At 38.7% G+C, this 20,235-nt stretch overlaps 2 protein-coding genes across 5 annotated transcripts in view; one reads left to right on the top strand and one right to left on the bottom strand.

The window, feature by feature from the left end:
• bsna (bassoon presynaptic cytomatrix protein a) overlaps positions 1-3,912 on the top strand; it is an 83,990-nt gene extending 80,078 nt beyond the window's left edge. The window contains exon 15 of the mRNA XM_061832454.1: positions 1,226-3,912. The gene's annotated coding sequence lies outside the window, so the exon portion shown is untranslated. The remainder of the gene's footprint in view (positions 1-1,225) is intronic.
• Positions 3,913-9,281: 5,369 nt separating this feature from the next.
• Positions 9,282-20,235, bottom strand: part of LOC133507475 (oxysterol-binding protein-related protein 2-like) — a 28,280-nt gene continuing 17,326 nt past the window's right edge. For all 4 annotated transcript variants that reach the window (XM_061832504.1, XM_061832525.1, XM_061832514.1 and 1 more), the window contains 11 exons: positions 18,762-18,837; positions 17,927-18,061; positions 16,065-16,162; positions 15,807-15,989; positions 15,601-15,708; positions 14,633-14,722; positions 14,396-14,516; positions 14,108-14,233; positions 13,095-13,218; positions 12,564-12,654; positions 9,282-10,734 (listed from right to left, as the gene is read on the bottom strand). In XM_061832504.1, coding sequence (XP_061688488.1) covers positions 10,632-10,734; positions 12,564-12,654; positions 13,095-13,218; positions 14,108-14,233; positions 14,396-14,516; positions 14,633-14,722; positions 15,601-15,708; positions 15,807-15,989; positions 16,065-16,162; positions 17,927-18,061; positions 18,762-18,837 — 1,255 coding nt within the window. In that variant the 3' untranslated portion in view covers positions 9,282-10,631. The remainder of the gene's footprint in view (positions 10,735-12,563; positions 12,655-13,094; positions 13,219-14,107; positions 14,234-14,395; positions 14,517-14,632; positions 14,723-15,600; positions 15,709-15,806; positions 15,990-16,064; positions 16,163-17,926; positions 18,062-18,761; positions 18,838-20,235) is intronic.

Here is a 20,235-nt window from a genome sequence, read left to right as displayed (position 1 = left end):
TCGCAGATCATTCTGTGCCTTTTCAAGTTCAAAACAGAATTAAGGCTTATTTTTAGATTTCTAAAACAATGATAGCTATTCCTGAATTGTAGCAAACATCACTGGCCCCAAACTATCGTCATCTATTATCCTGTCACGTTTAGAAAACCCAACAATTTGCTTTCCTTGACAATAGTCTTAATGAAGGCTCGAACGTACCCAATAGCAAAGAGTTCATGTTCAAAGATTAAAGTGTAAGGTTTTGTGGGGATCATCCTGAGAGTTGTTCCGAATATTTGAACGCTCTCATGTGGCTACATAAACTACCCAATATATTACCAACAACTATCAATGTGATGCAGCGCAGTTGTACATTGTCAACAACAACAACCACAATGATAATTCTTATCTTTGGAACGGCAGAATGTGAATACAGCTCTTGTGTTGGATCTTATTAAATTGTGTTAGTGAGAAATTATAACCTCATTAAGTTAAAGTGTTTGTAGTTTAGTAGGTATTTTACCACATGCATGTGCTGTGTTACATTCTCTATTTACACCACGTGGTACATCATCATGTCTTAAACTCATATACCATCTAGTGGCCAACTTTTTTTTTTTTTTTTTTTGCAGAAATGTCCCAATATGACTGTGTGAAAATGCAATGCATCTCTTCTAATCAGACCTGAAACTTTACATTTACATAGTTCAATGCAACATTTTTGGGATATAAAAAAAAAAGAGACCAAGAGACCTCATTTTAAAACTTATTCCACCATTATTGTGGCCTGTAACCTGTCCAATTCAATATAAAAATGATCAAATCTTCTCAAGAGGGAAAGTAAATATAATCAAGTGACTGCTCAGCTGTGGCCTTCAAAGTCATGTTGAGTGGGGCTCAGCACACACCTGCCACATTTGCCACCAGTGCCAAATCAAGGTTAGCTGATCTAGAAGGCTTTTCCAGACATTGTTTTGCTAAAGGTTTGCCCTAAAACTGACAGGTGATCTGAACTGTTCATGATTCTCAATACCTTGATTTAAAGGGTCGAGTCTTCAATGAACTTAAAGTGTTTGTTTTTAAAATGGGGGAGGAAAGCAGAGTACCCAAAGAAAACATACAAAGAGAAAGAACATACAAAATGCACAAGCCAAGCCAAAATTTGAACTCTAATTCTTCTAACTGTGAGGCAGGTTTGCTTGCTCAGCCAGTCTTCCAAATCTTAATAACTCATCTTGTTCCACAGATCATTCCAGGGGGTCTAGTCTTCGATCCAAAAGTCCACCTTGACTTCAAACCACGTTCGATAAAACACCCCAGCGGGGGCCCAACATCAAGAACAATGCAGAAGAAGCAGTCAAGTACAATCACTAAGGATCACGTACCGCCAGTCGATCGTGTGGATCTAGCTTAGCAGCAAGCGCCACTGGCAGAACATGAACGGCGCCATGTATCGGGTCGAATGCAAACTCATCCAAGGAAGCAGCTTTGTTCTTCTTCCACTTACTCTCTTGTGAAGAATTGAAAAGAGAGAGGGACTTAAAGTAATTGCAGCGCAGGTTTTTCTGGTACAGACCACCTCATTGTTTCTTTACCCGTCCAATTCAAAGAAAATGACAACGCTGACGCGCTGCCTGCGTCTCTTTTCCACGATATGCCCTCTTTCTATCTACATTCCAGATTGCGACTTCTCTTCCGCACTTTTGCCCGCCACCGTTTTCTAATCGCTCCTCCATTTGTCTTGAAAGAAATGTATCGTGAAGGGGGAGAATTTAGAATGCATGGAACTTTATAGACCTTTACACTGTTCGTCATCACTAAGCAGACGCCGGCAAATGGATCGGACCTAAACTACACAAACGGGATCAGAAACGAAATGTCAAAAAACAAAAATGTATTCAGAGTAAAGCCACGTGGTTATCAGCCATTCCGAAGCCATTAAGACATTTTTTTGTCAATACTTGTGGTGAATTGCTTTCTCAGCGCTTCTCAATTTCCCACGGTGTGCATTTTTATTTTGTTAAGTTGCCAGCACAGCCTTAAATTTTTCGTTTTATTTTAAAATGGAATATTTTTTTATGACATCCATGAACACACTTTATGTATTTCTTCACGTAAATGCTGACTGTGAGATTCATTTCGAGTTTCTTATCACTTTTTTTGTGAAGTTGTGTCACTTTTATTGCCAAGCCCCCATCATCCCCTTTGTTTTTTGTTTTTGTTTGTTTTTACCACTCAACAGAGTTCTGAACAATAACAAAGCAATAGAGTAAAAGGAGACGGTAAAGAGCACAAAGATGTGTCCTTCGAAAAAGTAGAAATGTGTCCCCTCTGCCTGTCTAATTTAACGGTGAGTGACGCTCACCAATTAGCATATGAGGAAACGTAACCCCCCCACGCCCACCCTCCCCAATCCCTCAACCTCTCAGTGTTGTCTTAAAACTATGACTCACTAATATGTTAAAACAACTTGCAAATGATCTCGGTCTAGCCACGAGTCACTGATGCAGCCGAGAGCGCCAGAGGCCACCAGAGAAGCAATGAAGATGCAGACCCCAGCCGGCCTCCGCATCCTAACTTGGATTTTGAAGTCACTTTGGGACAATGCCCCCGCACTCCTCCTTTACCCAAGCCCTACATCTCACCTGTCATCAATATGTATCAGCATGTGTCTTCAATCATCGAATGTGCACGGCGCACATGAAAGCACACGCCAAAATGCTGTCAAAAGAGGACAAAAAGGAACCAAAAATCCCTTTTTTATTTATTTTTTTTTTTTGCTCACCCTGACCTTCAACCTCTCTCAATTGTCTCGGAAACTACTCAGGTCAGTGTTCTCCCTCCTGCTGATGATGCTCCCGCAGTCCATTGTGGGATCTGGTCTTTGCCTACGCGCCACACAACAGCGACGACAATAGGACTGTCCAGGCCGAACGTAAATGACATTCGTGTTGTGTATTGTCCGATGAGAACGTTCGCCGGGGACCTTCGCATGCTGACCGGCGTTGACAAAAAAAAAAAAAGGAAAACCTCAAAGTCATTTCAATATTGTTCTGTTCCTAACGTTTGTGTGTACGTGCGTATGAGTGTGGCCTTTCTGTTTGTATCCACCCACCAATGAGGAACGTAAAAGAGTCCAATGAGACACCACAGGTTCAGTAGGGGGGCTAAATGTCAACCTTGCATCTCCACTCGTTCTATGCAATGAATAACATTTGTTAACAGTGCAAATATGAGCAAGAAAAGTGGGCAAAAAGTCGCCATCTTAGCCGGACGTTTTTGGCACTCCTTGAATAATAGTAGTAGTAGTAGAAAATATGCTGCTTTTAGTCCGTGTTTAGCTGGAAAATGCCCGATTTGTGGCACAGAAGGTAGCTGTTAGCCCTCTTTATCGTCACAGGGAGGGGCTCAATATGACCCCGTGAAATGTTGAACATCTCAAAATGACAAATTGACTTTTCAAATGTCATTACCTTCCTAGTTTTAGGAGGACAACTGAGTAAAATTAACTTCACTACTTCATCTACATAATGTTGCAGACACCTTGTGTTGTTTAAATTCAAAACATTGCTAGTAATTTAATACAGAGAGTCAAACTCATTATGAAGATTTATTGAAGAAAAGGCCAATTTCGACCTAATCTCTCTGTTTCTGATGGAATGTTTTAATTTCTTACAATGACTGAACAACAAATTCAGTAGTAGTATGTTTCCATGATATTGATATTTATTGAGATGCATCTGTAAGGGCTATTTAGGTAGTAATTACATCTGGTGAGTCCAATTGCTGTGGTCAACTTCAGCCCAAGAAAACAAAAGTTAGCCCATTCGTAACAAAAAGAAAAAGGCGCATGTGATAACATAACTCAGGCATTACTCGTGATGTTACTTCAAGTCTGGGTTCACTTGGTGAAGAGATATTTTCCAGACTAAGTAGCTGGTAAGATTGAAAAAATAATAATATATACATATATATATATATATATTATATATATATATATAAAAAGACAGGTGAACAGAAATTGCTGTGGTGAGATGTTGAGATTTATCAAGAAACTCTTATTGTGTTTTTATTGAGAGAGACATTCTATACTGACGAGCGACCGCATAATCCTTAATATGCGTCATGGTTCATTTCATTTCCGTTTTTTTTTTTTCCCAGATGATGGAAGTACTTTATGATCACATAACTATAAGACTATATAGAATCATTTGTAAGCAACAAAGGAGACATTTTATGTGATTTATAGGTCGCATTACAGTTACCCTCCTGTTATGTTTTATGTTGCTCGGCTGTGTTTTCACAATCCCATCCATTTAAATAAACACGAGTTATTATCTTCTTACAACTGGCAATTATGTTGAACCAAGCGTTCCGATATACTTTGTATATTTTGTTTTCAGAAGAAGTTTTGAAACGAAGCTAAATAGAACGGTAACTTCAAAATGGGTCAATTTTACCTTCAGCCAGGGGTTAAATGTATCGTGACAAGAGAGAACGGCGAGGGGGTTGGGGGGACAACACAATTCCTATTTTTGTTTAGCGTGCAAATCTGTTATCTCAAAGATGTCTATTTTTTTGTGAAATATGAATGAGATTACTTAAGAAATTATTTTATGATAAGTGAATGGGATGTTGTACTGTCAGGGGTTTCAGAAAGGAGGACACTGAATGTGTTTTCACATTTAAAAAAAAAAAAAAAAGAGGACAGAGTAGAAAGTAACGTTTCATATACTGCTGAATGAAGACAAAACTTGAAATACTGCATTCAGATTGGAATATATGAGGATCTCAGTTATATATAACTGACTTTAGTTTTTCATTACAAACATCCTAACAAAAAAGTATATTTCTCAACATTTAAAGAGAGATATTATCGTCACGTGGCTTTTAATCTGTCAATATTTCTTCATTTTGCAACTGTTGACGTTTGCTTGTCTCAATCAAGGCGACTTAAATATGCATTGCAGCAAGGGCTTGTGAATTCTGCACGATAATACGAGTCAGCGAAGAAAGCCATCCAAGCAGTCATGCTGTCTGCCTGCACTCTGCAGGTGGCTCGTCTATTTCTAGGAAAATAATAGGCTTGCGTCACTTGAGAGTGAAAATCGACAGTCCACTGCATGTTTCAAGCACAACTGTAGACAACGATGCGTACTCATATAATGACATTCAATTTACTTTGATGAAAGAAAAAAAAAAATCCCCACAAGCATGTAAACTGGTTTAAACGCAAAATGCAAAAACTGCAGCAGGATACATTTGGGAGTGTTTCTGACAATTTGCCGCTGTGAGCAGACGCTAGCACCTTTTTTTTTGTGTGCGCGCGCACGTTTATCTCACGATAGCCTCAGCAATAAGTTTTTTTCTTAGAATCCATTTGAAAAATGTTGACATTATTATAATTCATCTTATCTCAAATACATTTTGCATCATTTGATAACCATGAAAAAGACTCGCAAAAGCTTTGTATTGAATCAATGAAGTTTGCAGCCGTGAAAAAGTGCAGATGATATAAAGAAGAGCAGCATGACAGCAGAAAGATTATAAAATATATTGTGGATTATAAATAAACATATTTATGAAGAGATGTTTTAGCTGAGCAGGAGTAGAAAGGAAACAGAGCTAGAAAATCGTATGAGAGTGCTTTTGTTTGCTGGTTCATATAAAGAATCCGAAGTAAGATGACACGCATGAATTGACACTTGCCCCGGAAATCCTTAAACAAAGAACCCCCAAACTCCTTTCCTCAACTTTTGGAGCCTCGTTGACATTCCACCTCACGAGCCGTCATATTTTATTTTAAGTTTGTCCTTGGTGTAAATAGCCAATAAAGCCACTTTCCACCAAAAATGGCTTTTTTTTTTTTTTTTTTTTTTTTTTTTGCTAACATGTAAATGTCAGCAATGATAACACAAAGAACCACGAGTGGGGTTGGGGGCTTTCGCACGGCACACGGCATATGCAAGCCTAAGCCTCCTTCCAGCCAAAAGTGTACTTTGTGTATAGAAACAACTTAAAGAGAGCTGAAGGTTAAATACAAAAAGAACAAACATTTGCATTGTGTGTGCGTGTGTGTGTGTGTGTGTGGCTCATGCCAAGTGTTTTAATATAATTTAAAAAAAAAGAAGAAAACCTGGACTCTGATATGGAAAAAAAAAAAATACTGGTCTGTGTGGAGTTTCTATAAATGTTGTGTTTGTAAAATGAGATGCCATTCAAAACAAATACTTTCTTTGGCTTCCATGTAAGTCATGGGGTGGGCGGATGAGATTTGGAGGGCCTGAAATGGACAATAAGTGTAAAAATCACAATTATGTAAAAAAAAAATAAAAAACTGAGGATGAGGCTCGAGATGAAAAAATAAGTTTAATAATAATAATAATAATAACAACAACAACAAGGTTCACTGTTGTAAGTGCAATGAGCTCAAGTTCCTGTTCTCCCCATCGTAAAACCTTGTGTACGTTTCCGTGTGTTCCTACTGTAAATGGGTGTAGTAGACCTGGTGCATCATGCCATGTAATGTGATGAATGACAAATTATGACCTTAAAATACATTTCATTCAGGAAAAATAAAATACAAATACATGTGAACCAGCTGTGGACCTTTTATTTTTGCATGCATTGGAATTGAAGAATGTGCAATGGTGGAACGGATTCACACAACACTGCGACATAAAGTACAGTACATATAATTATTTGAATTGATTGTCTTGGGCTTAGATGGAAAAAGATGACACGCTGTGGCAACCACTAACGGGACATGCCAAAAGAAAAAGAAGAAGAACAACAGCATTCTTTTACAGCTGCAGTTGTCAAAGTGTTCTTTTCCAATCACGATCCATCTGCATTAGCGTCTCCAATTCCGAGAAAACGTGTTTCTGTTGGTTTTGGGTTTCTTTTCATTGTGACCACGCATGAGTTGAAATCTTATTTAGACTTGAACTAACTCAAATCAAATATTCTGGACATTTTTATACAACTAAAAAAAAAAAAAAAACATTTTAAAGTATTTGCATTGAATAGAAAGGAGCAGAGAATAAATCTTTTCAGTGAATTTTGTATTTAGCACCCCTAAATAAATTTCTATACCAGAATCTAAATGATTAGATTAGATTTACTTTTTTAGGTGGTTTAAAACTAAAATGTATACATACCATGAACAGGTATATAAACACTGATACACAAAATATGAGCCAAAACATCATGAGAAACTACAACCATGCATACATTGAGTTCTTTTCTAAAGCCAGATGAAATCCAAATTGAAAACGATGGATCTTGGCTTGTCCTTTATTGTTTACAGACTCAACTTTTGGTGAACCTGTTTGAGCTAATGAACAAGATTAAAATTGTGCAATTTGCAAGTTTGGATAAAATGTTATTAGAGGAATCAAAACGAGTAAAGGATTTTGTTAAAGAATGTATCTTACTTTTCTCATTCCAGTTACTTTGCGATATTTCACAAGATTATTGAAACTGAAATCCTCCATGACTAAAACTTAATTAGCCATCCCCCCCCAAAAAAAAAACAACAGGATAAATCCATGAAAAATGAATGTTCAAATGCTGAATCGGTTGCATCAGTGTATGGAACGCAGGGGTCGGGAACCTCTTCGGCTCAGAGAGCCATATATGCCAAATATTTGAAAATGAAATTTCAAAAAGAGCCATATAATATTTTAAAAACTAAAACGAGTGTATTTGCGCATTTTTGTAAGACCAACACTTTTAGATTGCCTTGAGTCTCTGAATTCTTTTAAATAAGATTATTATGTTGTCGCTAACCAATGACGACAAAAGCACTTCTTACCATGAATGCGACTTCTGGTGCTGCCCGGTTTTGCTGACGGCTTTCTAGTCCTTTTCGTACGTCGCTAGATGAAGCTTCATGCAGTCGTTGATACTTCCATCCCTTGCTCGTGGAAGTCATTCACTTTGGTTTTCCATCGTGATGGTACCACGGTGAACAATTCTTGCCGACATAGGCGTGTCAAAATGTTTATTGGCAACCACGAGTCCAAACACTTTGGCATACTCCCCATCCAGCTAAGCTATCTGAATTCCATTCATCTTCTTGGGTCCAAACACGGATTTGCTGCTGACTAACTTGGACTCTGGAAAGTAGCTCTTGACATGCTTTCTTCCTGCTGCCGCCGCAGTATATTTTGATGCAAACGTAGCATGGCGCGTGTCACAGTGACACTTTATATATGAGTACGTATTGCATCTTTGAAATTTTGTCATTATAATTTAGATACACAGCAGAAACTTCTCTCCACCAAGGCGAATCCCTCTGTCCATTCTTGACGAAAACTACGGTACTCTTTTTTTTTTTTTTTTTTCTTTGAGCGATCTTCGTCAAGTGTTTCCACAATGACTTGTTCCGACACAATCTGCGTTTGACCCTTTTGCACCTGTGCACATCGACTGCCAATTTGGACATAGTACGGCTACCCTACTAGGACAAACTGTCAGTATTGCATTTGCGTTGCCTACTCGACAGATAAGAGATGTACAGTATGTTGTAGTAAGAGCCCTGCGAGCCATATGCTCGCAAGCTGTAGGTTCCCGACCCCTAGTGTAATGGTTTATTACTGCGACCTCAGCAGGGAATATAAAGTTTCTTTTAAAACCTGGAAGTCATGCTTTGTGATATGACAAACATCCAATGTGTTTCCTGTTTTAGGAGTGTCTTGACCTTTCACAACACTGACCTGAGCCAGATTTGTCAAAGCATCATTTAAACACAGAGGTCCGAGAGCTTTGCCACAGAACAATCAAGCTTTAGAATTAGACCGAGTCCCGAGCACTACTATGACCTTTTGAAATTAGCTGCTTTGGGAAGATACACAGTGGAGCACAAAAGTATTTAGTTAGCCACCAACTGTGCAAGTTCTCCCACTAAAAAATATGAGCGAGGCCTGCCTGCCTGTAATTTTTATCGTAGGTTTGCCTCACTTATGAGAAAATGAAGGGGGGAAATTCTTTTGGTTTAAACCACCTAAAAAAAATAATAAAATAAAAAAAATCAGTAAATCCAATCTAATCTCAAAAACTGAATTTAAAAATCATTTAGATTGTCGTATAGTTGTGTTATAAATAGAAAATTCTGCAAACTGTAATCTCAAAAGGGGGGGGGGGTTATTCTGTGCTCCTTTCTATTCAGTGCAAATGCATTACCTGCTTTTTATTATATTTATTCTCTGTTACTTTCTGTTCCAATTTTGCGTTTCCATGAAAACATTTCTTCTTTTGTTTAGTGGAGAGAGCGGGGGGGAAAAAGCCATGGTCCAAAATTGAAGTTAAGGATTTTATTAGTAGACATTCCCCTGTCCATGAAGCGATCCAGCTGTCCACAGTATGCCTATACAATCTTCCACCTACAAATAAAACATCTGGTGGTATGTTCTCACCAAAAAATGCTTTAAATACTATAAAAATAAATCAATTGCACAAAATGTGTCATTTTGCATGTGATTACCTGTGTAACACTTGTACACAATGACCACAGATAGTCCAAAAGGAGGAGGCTAAAATTCAACAGAGGACATGTTTGGAGAAATAGAAACTAACAAAACTGGTTCACACTGCCGGCCCATTTGTTGGAATGTGTGTTATGGAGTGAGATCTTTGTACCGTTTAGGTGTGTTTCACGCAATCTTTGTGCAAGCATCTCAACACTACACCTGACTGACTTTAGTGTTTTTGTACGTGTCACAAATTAGAGTTTAGGCGTTACAAAAAAAAAAAAAAAAAAAAAAAAAAAAACAACTTCAGATGTAACAGCCATAGATAATATGTAAAGTCTAAAGGGTCTATGTGGTTAAGTGCTTTAAAAATCAAAAAAATGAGGGCGAGGGGGCTACAAATAAAAAGTTTGGCCACCAACAGAATTTGAATCTGCAATAGTCAACTAAAATAATTGCAATCCAAATGTGTTCTTGCTTTAGCTAATGCTTGGAATTTCTGCATTATTACAACCAGTCAGTATGACAGTCATTTCTTTTTTTTTTAATTTTCACAACATTCAAAGGGAATGTAACATTAAACCTTCATGTACTGGTGGTCTGCTGCAAAATATCCAAATTTAGAGAAAATGAACAGCATGTTACATTATCCTCACTTCCTTGAAGTTTTCCTCAGTCATGTTACAACGACAATCTTAAATGTCTCTACATATCTATATAGTATTAACAATTTCTCACACCTGAATGGAATCATACAGTATTTAGCAAATTTGCAGCATCTTAGCCATTTGATCAGGTGTCTTTTCTTGATGGCATTGTATGCAAGAACTATTTGACCAACACTTCATATTCATCATCCTGTTGCTTACACCCATTTATAATGTTGCATTAATGTCTAACATCACAAATATTCCGTCATGGGCCGTTAAAATGGTGACACACACAAGATGAAAATAATTTGCAGGTCTAAAGTTGATGTAAAATCCTTGATGGGGGAGAAGAGAGCAAGAGAGTCAAGATGAAGCAGGCAACTGTTCAAGAGTCTGTGTTAAGTCTTTCCTATCTGCAATAGATGCGTGCAATGGTGAAGGCTTGACTTTTTAAGTGTGTCCCTCCAAGTTATGATAAGGCGTGTGGAAAAGGTGAAAGGGGACCAACATGAAGGCTATAGTGGCCTTATCAGTAGATATCAGGCAGGTCGTGGTAGTTCCGACTGAAGTAGCCACCGGAGTAGTTCCAGTCCTGGGAGCCGGTGGACGGGTTGGTGCCCATTTGGAACCACCTTTTAAAAAAAAAAAAAAAAAAAAATGAACTCACATCACAACCATGGGCAATAAATGACGGCACAGCAGTTGACTTCAGTGGAAGCAAATCAAGCTTGAGAAAAATAGAAAAATTGTTCTAAATTCAAAACCACAGCTGCTTTCACAATGTCTTCACGGCAGATCAGCGCAACATACACGCAACGGTGGAGCCATCATTGATTTGCCTGTCCTGTTTAGATAGAACATAGCGAAGAGGGATAATCGTTACTTTGTCAGACATTAGGGGTGTTCAGATCTGATATTTGAGAACTGAAATTGGTCCAATGTCAGAAAAACAAAACTAGTATCAGATCAGACTGAATCTAAAAAGCTCCAATTTTAACACTTATACAAACAATCCATTCCATTCTCCACTCCAGCACTTTTATCCACCAGTGCCCAGATGGCATGCAGAGCCCACCTGATCACTACAACAGGTTCCTAAGATGCTAACAAAGTAGCAAAGAGTAAGAGTGAATGTTGCTTGCTTCCGTTTGACAATCCAGTTGAGTGTCACACACAAACACATAAAAGAACTACACCTATTAAATGTTCAAATACTTCATACTTTGTTTCTTTTCTTTGTTTTTGTTCACAATATCACTAGCTCAAAGCTAACAATGAGTGAAAAACCCCATTGATAACTTGCACTTTAGTCTCCCAAAACGATATTTGTATACAAATGATTTATAAACACATACATATACACATATATAATAAGACTGACATATATTCTTCAAACTGTGGAAAACAACCTCCATTAACAATATTCGATATTGACTTGTACATTCTTTACTTCATGTTTATTTCATTGCATGCATCACACTGCCCACTGGTGGTCAACACGTGAACAGCAGGAAGTGCAAGCCCCGCAATGAGGAGGCACACACAGACAGCGAAGCACTTCAAGCCTCACTCCACAATTCTTCTCCGCCACGAGATTGTCAATAAAATTGAACCCCAGTTGCATCAATTTCAAAAGTGTCCTGACGCTCGTCTGGAGAAAGCATCTGCTGTGCCCACCATATACTGACAGTAAAAAATGGTTGAAATGAACTTTATTTTGATCTTTGAAGTATAATTTGTATTTATTGAGATTATTTTTACAGTTGTCTAATTTTATCTGTTGAAATGTACAATATGTTTAAGCAGTAGTTATGTCAGTAATCAACAACAGTTTTCCAGTTGTTGATTTCTGTTCTCAGAGTAATAACACTTGTTCAAGCCTTTTCTAAAATTCCATTACTGATATGGGCGGGATAGGACTGGCATTGGCCAAATCTCAATAGTGCAATACCCGTATGGTATCGGAAGTGGAAAATAAGGCTCTTCTTGTGACTGGAACCAATTCATGTTTACATGATTACTTATGGGAAAATTCTTTTCACTACACAAAACTTTTCAATTTAAAAACCCCATTCAAGAAAGAATAAAGACTTTCAAATTCATAATTCGACTTTAACCCTCGTCTCAATCCTCCAATGGTACCTTCTGCATAGGATAGCAATCGGGAAAACAGCAGCGAAAAAGATGGCTTTGATGGTTAATGTGGATGAAGGCTTGAGAAAACCTCATCAATAAATGTGTGCGTGAGTGACTAGTCGTAATAATATCAAAAACATTCCAGCATAGTGTGGACTGTAAAGGTGTGTGAGTGAGAGAGAGAGAGAGAGAGAGAGAGAGAGAGAGAGAGAGAGAGCAGGATGAAGTTGAGTATACATCTATGTAATTATAGAGTGTGAGAGAGAAAGTGTGTGTTCATGAGAGAGTGTGAGAATGCATGATAGCAAACGCAAGCAAAACCAACCGTGTAGACCACTCCTCCTCATGCCTGGCTCTCAGCTTTCTGGCAGCTCGCTGTTTCTCTTCTAGCCTCTCCTTCTCCTGACTGGCTTCTTCTGCAAAACCACAACAGTCACAATGAGAAGCTACACCGGGCAATTACAGAGACAATCAGCAGATGGCGACTGGGTTTCTTTTGTTTCTTTGCGCTCTTTTCTTTCATCCACCCATCTATTTTCTTAAGCGCTTGTGCGGGGGAGCTTGAGATGAGATGAGTGAGGCAGAGGGAGTACATAGCCCAAAGTGGTCACCAGACAATTGCAGACAACCCTTTACACTGACACGTATCGACAAAGTGCATGACATACCCATTTTTATTTGATTTATTTTTCTAAATAATGTGGGAGGAAGCAGGAGCACCTGGAAAAAAACAGGAAACAGCAAAAACATCCAAACTCCACACAGAACGGCCAGACTGGAGTTTCCAACCCAAAGGCGTTTATATTCAGTAAAATCATGCGAGTAGAGCACCACAAAACATTGGCATTGCAATTACCCATTTTGCCATTCTCCATGGCTCTGATGTCAGGTCTGAAGCGACAGTCCGTTGGGGCCAATATGGCCTCCAAGCCCGGCTCCAGCTCATTGAGAGACATCGCAAAGTTGGTGAAGTTGTACATCTGAATATAAGAATAGTGGAAGTCAAATATACAGAGTCTGATTGATTTTGAGCTGATTGCTGACTGTATATATATCTATATATGTGTGTGTGATATATATAATTGTTTTTTTTTTTTAATATTTGTTAGCGCTAAAAATCCAGATTGATTTGTGAATGAATCCCAATGAAAAAAAGAATCCTGTGTCCCAATTGTTGCATCTGAATTAAAACGAGTTCTCGAAGATACAGTAGAAGAAAATATTTTATCTTGCCAAGCACTGTAATGCCACCCATGGGTGCTGTTATTTGGACTGAATGAGCATCGCCTCTGCACATGCAAGTACTAGAGCTTCACTGAGCTCTCCAAAAAGTTTGTCTGAAGAAAAAAAAAAAAACAATAAAAAGAGATCTACGGTGAAAGATGCTTGTGTCAAGCTTTGCCCTCCAATGAGTTGCATGGGTAGCATGCAAGCATCACAATGATAGCCGAAAAGGAGCCATCACTTGAGAGTGGGACCGCGGCAGATTTAATGGGGGAAAGTCGATCCACTACAGTATGAAACTAAAGTGGCCACGTAGCCAGCAGTCTGGCTGGGAAAAGTGGCAGCTTAGTCCAGTAAACGAGGATGTAGAGCAGCACAAAACAGACCTATGGTGATCCCTGTAGACGAAGTACAGCAAGGGATCCTCACTAAAGTAAGTCATTTTAAACTTAAAAAAAGTGCAGAGAGATGCGACATCTAAAAAAGCAAAATGTCCTAGCATATTCCGTTACCAGTTCAATACAAATCAAATCAAATGGAATTTTTGATTTGTTGGACTATTCTTTTGGAATAATACAAGGAGTAACATTTTGATTGTATTTTAGCTAGTCATTCGTTATTGTCACGACAATGAGCAATCTATACCTGAGCAGAGTGAGCCGGTCTAGGATCTATCCTCCAGAGTAGGGTACTTCCTGGTATGACCACCACTGTCTCTTGAACCTCTGGCATGTCATCGGCGTCATCGTTCTCTGATCCCATTGGCTCCTCCTGAGAGAGAGAGGGGGGGGGGGGGGATGGTGGTTACAATGCTTCACATTGAGAAATCACATGGTCAATCACCCCATAACTCTTTCTACTAAGAATGTGCTGTAAGGGAAATCTCCATACACAAGAAAAGACTTGTGATTGTGACTTGAGTAATCAATTTACATGTTTGTGCTTCTTGATGTCTCCTTTCTTTTCCACTTTTTTGAAGGCCTCGTAGGACTGAGGATCAATACACCACATGCACTCAGTCCACTTCCCATAGATGACACAAAGCTTCTTTTTACTGCACAATAAGTAATAACCAGGAGACAAGGATCAAAAGGAAGAATTCTCAGTAAACTATATACATTATACATTATGCATATCGTCTGTAACGAAGTGACAATTTTGAACACTAACCTCTTATCCTGGACGTATCCCTCCACCCTATGCAGCTCTTTGCCAAACATCCCACAAGGTTTGAAATTCAACACACACTTGTCTCCAGTGCTGTGTAGACAAGAATGTAAGCAACGAACATTTCTCCATAAACTCTGGCGAACTGTATGTGAATTTGGTGTTATACATTGTCCTTTCACACACACAAAAAAAACCCTGATTCAATACACCAATAAAAGATGGGTAATGGATGATGGATGGATGATTTTATTCAAGAGGCGATGGCAAGAAATGTGACCAGTGCGGTAAGGTAAAAACTGCAAATTATAATGTGGCAGCCTCGAGAACCAAAACACACTAACAGGGTTAGGTTTTGTTCACACGCTTATTTTTATCATGTGTCAAATAATATAAGGGTTTAATATAAGGACTAATGAGCAACGAGCTGTTATTCACATCACTCGTTCTATATCCCCGTAGAGTGCTAACAATTCAAGCTGACCAGGTATGAGAAATAGTACTTCCTAGTAAACTGTACTGGAAAAGCTTTCATAAGGGTTGGAGCCATGAGAATGGCATTAGTATACAGTAAAGCAAGTTTCTTTCGGCTTGTCCCGTTAGGCGTCACCACAGCGTGACATCTCAGATGAATGTTCATATTTGTTTGGCACAGTTTTTACACCGGATGCCCTTCCTGACGCAACCCCTCTTGGGGAGTAGAGGCCCCATTAAGATACAAACTCACGACCCCTGGTTTACCAAACCAATGCTGTAACCACTGAGCTTTGGGGCCTCTTAAATTTGCTGGATCTTGCTGAGCTGAGGGAAAATGGCATTAATTCTGCACATAAATGCCTGTGACCAGGGCTTTGTATCAATTTTAAAGCACTTTTTAAGAAATTATAAGTGGTCTTTCTTTAATCTCTGTCGGACTACATTTGTGTTTAGCACAAGGACACCAAAATTAATTAAAGGTATGGAGAGTTTACCTGTGGTTGACTATTTCCACTGTGCCATACTGCTCTATCCATAGCTTCCCCATAATGACGTTGTGCACACAGCAGTGAGGGTTACTCCATGTGTATACCTCATTGTGCCTTGGATAGAAGAGGAAGACATGAAAAGAAGACACAATGGACGGGGAAATATCTTTACATTAAAACGGCAAAAATAACCTTGTATTTCTTTAACTTACCTAAGCAGCTCGAGAGTGATGGTCCCTTTGGGCTCTGCTTCAACACTCTTCCCCCAGAATTTAAGTTTGGGGTATATGGAGCCATGGAAGAGAAAGTCTCCTGCCAGGCTTTCAGCATGGAAGGCACTCACCGGGGGATGATGGGATACCTGCTCTGCTATCAGCCGGAAGCCCTGCTCCTCTCTGTAGTGACAAAGAGCACCATTAAGGATTAAAATATCATGTTAACAAGAGGCGTATATGCATACGTGTATGTACCTGATGAGTTCAAAAGTTTCCCCAAGAAGAGGGTTGAAGGGTTTTCCAGTTCGCTCCCACTGTGAAGCAACTGCTGACACAGCAAACGCAGCCACGGCCTGAGGAAACAGTTACAGAGAACATGCAGTAGACACAAACACAGCAGCTGGAAAAAAGTATTTAACACGTCACCATTGTTCTGATAAAATGCATTTCCAATGGTGCTATTGACCTGAACATTTGACCAGATGTTGGGAACAACCCAAGTTATCCATACATGCAAAGAAAGTTGAACAAATCAGCTCAGATATTCAGTTGCAAGTAAAAATGTGAAATGACACAGGTAAGTATTGAACACTCCAACTGCTATTTATTTAATACTTTGTTTGTAATGAAAGCTTCAAGATGCATCCTGTATGGAGAAACTTAGTTGCATGCATTGCTCTGGTGTGATTTTCGTCCTTTGCACCACAAAAACAGTCTTCAAATCTTGATCCTCCTGTGGCCTTCTTTCAGTTCTTTCCATAGATTTTAGATTGGATTCAAATCAGATAATTGGCTGGGGCAATTCTAGCGGCTTTTTTTTTTTTTTCCCCCCAACACAGACTCCTTGGCACTTTTGGACTATTCTGCTGAAATGTCTGCCCTCGCTTCCTTTTCATCATCCTCGTAGATGTCAGCAGACTTTTGTCAAGAATGTCTTAGTATATTTGGGAGGGTTTGGCTGAAGCCCCCCCCTACACACACCCGTGATCGGGTTTTGTGCTGCTTTTATGGTGCCTCACTGACGGCATTGGAATTTTTTTTTTCACTCACCCAATTTGACTTGACTGAAGTTCCAGGCGGTGTAGGCTGAGGCTCGGAGTGGGAGGGAGCGTGTCAGACTTCTACACATCGTGAATGCTTCCTTTGCACAGTATAAACTTAATACAAGTGCAGCACTGAGGCGACAAGTCATTTATTTTCCCAAAATTAAGACACTTTTGTTCGCCACAGCAGTTGGACAAGAGCAGATCTACATGTACATACTTATTCGTTGGTTCTCACCACTTTCTTCTTCGGGGTCAGCATCAAAACTACAAACCGAAATTTTTACATTTCAATGATTTTGGGAGAACTGGAACTTTACCCTTAGTTCCGATCGGTTCTCAATACAAGATGCACTACCCAAAGTAAAATATTTGGCAACTCTACCCCTTTTGGCAGTATATAATTTTAAAACGGATGGATTTTGAGAGCATAATGTGCAATGCTTAAATGGAGTGCAGTTCTGCGAGGGCCTTTGCTTGTTAACTTAGCTGTCTCGCCTGACAGCGGCGCTTCTCCCTCCAGTCATACCGACTCTAATTGGTCCTCTGTCAACTTGTGCTGCTAAGTGTGTTCACTGCGCCGTAGGCTGCTGAATCTTTCCATCTTAAGTGCTCAGACGTTAGTAAGCACTTCTGAGTACACTATTATTAACGCAAAGTGACTGGAAGATTGTAATTCTGACAACTTGTGGCGATCGTATGTTATTTTGCTGTGGCTATTGACTATTTTTGACACCGTAGGTGAAGATCTTTGGTCAAAATATCCATAACTGTCGCAACCAAATATAGCCACAGCTGCTGGACAAAAGAGCTGGAGCAGAGTCTGTAATGGACAGCTTTTATCAGAGTGCTTGTATCTGACATTTTAAGTCAATCACACTATAATCCGATGAAAAATTTTTGGTGGCAATAGCCGACCGTCATCCAATATCAAGTATCGTATCGCAACACACCAAACACCAGCCATTTAAACAGCCAGTTTGGCTAGACTGTACTGTCTCATGCAGATGAGAAAATGAGTTGTCCATTGCTTCTACCAACAATTCAATGTTCTAACGAGTCTCGGTGTCTCACCTGCATACGTTCTATGGATTCAGACAGCGAGCAGGCTCTGTTAATGAGGTAAGTGTGTTCCATGTATTCTGTGATTCTTTGCAGAAAGCTAAGAGGCTCGTTGAAGACGACAGGCATTGTAATTTTGGAGAGTTCCTGAGAAAGTAGAAGATAGACACTCTGTTCATTTCTTAAACAAAGATATTGCTCGCACAATCATGACGATGACAAAGTCGTCATGATTTTCCAAACTTGGTATTTCCCCTTCAAGTGGCCTGGACAAGCCATAGCTTGAATGATACTTTCAATTCAGATACTGTATGTCGGAATTTTTTTAGCATTAACATTCAGAGATATTTTTCATTTTATTCTTGAGACTGTTTGATAAATGACAAATGCTTAGTGCTACTTACAATCTAAGTGCATTATTGTTAGCAAATTACTTGTCTGGTGCAGTGAGAATAAAATAAAATGGTATCGGCACTTGAATTTCTAATTATTAATTATGTGCAGGTATACTGACTGCAGTATATATTGTTCGTTTTTAAGTTTAGTTCATTTATTTCGTCCAATAAAAATTATTTGATACACACTGCCAAATATTTTATATAGTGAAGCCTTACTATTCGCCAAGGTTCAGGCTCAAGTCCCGCCATGAACAGAGAATGTTGTGCCTAAAATCTTTAGAATTGGTGGTGAATGCAAGCCGCTTCATCGCTGATAGGGTGCGTAAGAAGGGTCAGAGCACAAACATTTACAGATATACGTGACAAGATGAGTTAACAAATTGTGATTTGCAAATTGCCGAGTGTGTGTGTATGTGTGATATAAATATTGGATAAATTCACAGTCTTACCATTCCAATGCATTTCTTAAGGATACTCCAGACACTAATAGTGTTTCTGGAAAACATGGGTGCAGGCAATGATGTCCTAAAGTGAAAAAAGGAAAAAAATGAGTGAAGCAAAAAACAAATGTAAAAAAAAAAGATCTTCTTGAGAATCAGACATGAGATGTAATTACCATATAGCAAAACTCACAATTTAAATTTAAATTAAATTTAAAGACCGACCCCAGCAAAGGATTGGGGACCTAACACTAACCCTTGGAAAATGAGTGATTTATTGTGTTGCCCCACTGCAAATAGCAAAGAAATGTGAGCAAGTTGACACTGGCCAAAAAAGTTTTATAAATAACATATTTATATTTTAAACCATTAATCATTAATTATGATAAAAAAAGCCTTTTCATATCATTTCAACATCTTATATTACCCTATAATATAGCTTACAGATGGTTTATTTAAAAAATTAAATCCACCTGAGGTTTTACATGTGGCAAAAACTGCTAATTTCCATTTACACTCAGTCTACCTCCCCACTCTGAAGTTGAGATGCCTCACTTTAACATACTTCCTTGAGGAAAAATAAATTTATATAGGGCTGTGGCACTATATTGTCACATCTTGGAGTGTTATAAAAAGACCATAAAAACACATAAGTAACCCCCCACCCCCAAAAAAATATTCATAGGTGATGAAGGATTACAGTGTAGTTTTGTGGAAATGTATTTTATCTGACAGGCTCTGGTTTGAAGAAAGCATTGGTACGTTTGTAGATAAGAAGAAAATGTAGTCTAACTGGTCTGCTATCAGGAAAAGGAACGAACATTTGTCGATTATGGGGAAATGAAGAGAAACAGTGTACCACAATGCTTACCTGCTACTGTATATTTGCATCTATGGATTGAGACAGACTAGAACGCACAGTATGAGTCCACTTCCGCACATCTAGCCCAGTGATCGGCCGTTTTACATATTAAACTGCCAAGTACGCTGTCTCATTTAGAAAAAGAAAACAGGAGCCCCAACACCCTTTCGACATATAAAGTCACAATAACGCTGCATATTTTGTTTTTAACCTATATGTATAACCAATTACTTTGCTCGCTGGGCTACATTTATTCAATTAATGAACTAATTCAGAGAACACAAAATATAATTTCAGCATGAAACGAAATATTCTGAATTCCTAAAAAACATGACTGGTTGAAGCTTATTTTGAAGGAAAACTACCCGAAATTCCAGCTGCTTTAGTGTACTGTCATAATTTTATCATGTGTAGACCATGGAGTCAGCTATCAATTGAAAATGACTATTTCACCTAATGTAGTATTACACACACGCACACACCGTAATGTAAAATAATAGCCAATAGAAAAAAACATGTCAGCGTGCGACATCTGGTAGTAAGACGTTACAATCTTCACACAATTGTAAGATATGATCTGTGAGGCTATGTGCACAATGTTTGTTTTTAATTGAACTTTTT

This window comes from Syngnathoides biaculeatus, chromosome 2 (genome assembly GCF_019802595.1).
Source record: "Syngnathoides biaculeatus isolate LvHL_M chromosome 2, ASM1980259v1, whole genome shotgun sequence".
NCBI classification, from domain to species: domain Eukaryota; kingdom Metazoa; phylum Chordata; class Actinopteri; order Syngnathiformes; family Syngnathidae; genus Syngnathoides; species Syngnathoides biaculeatus.
The sequence above is the reverse complement of the archived record's forward strand: the minus strand, read 5'-3'. Positions and strand labels throughout refer to the sequence as shown.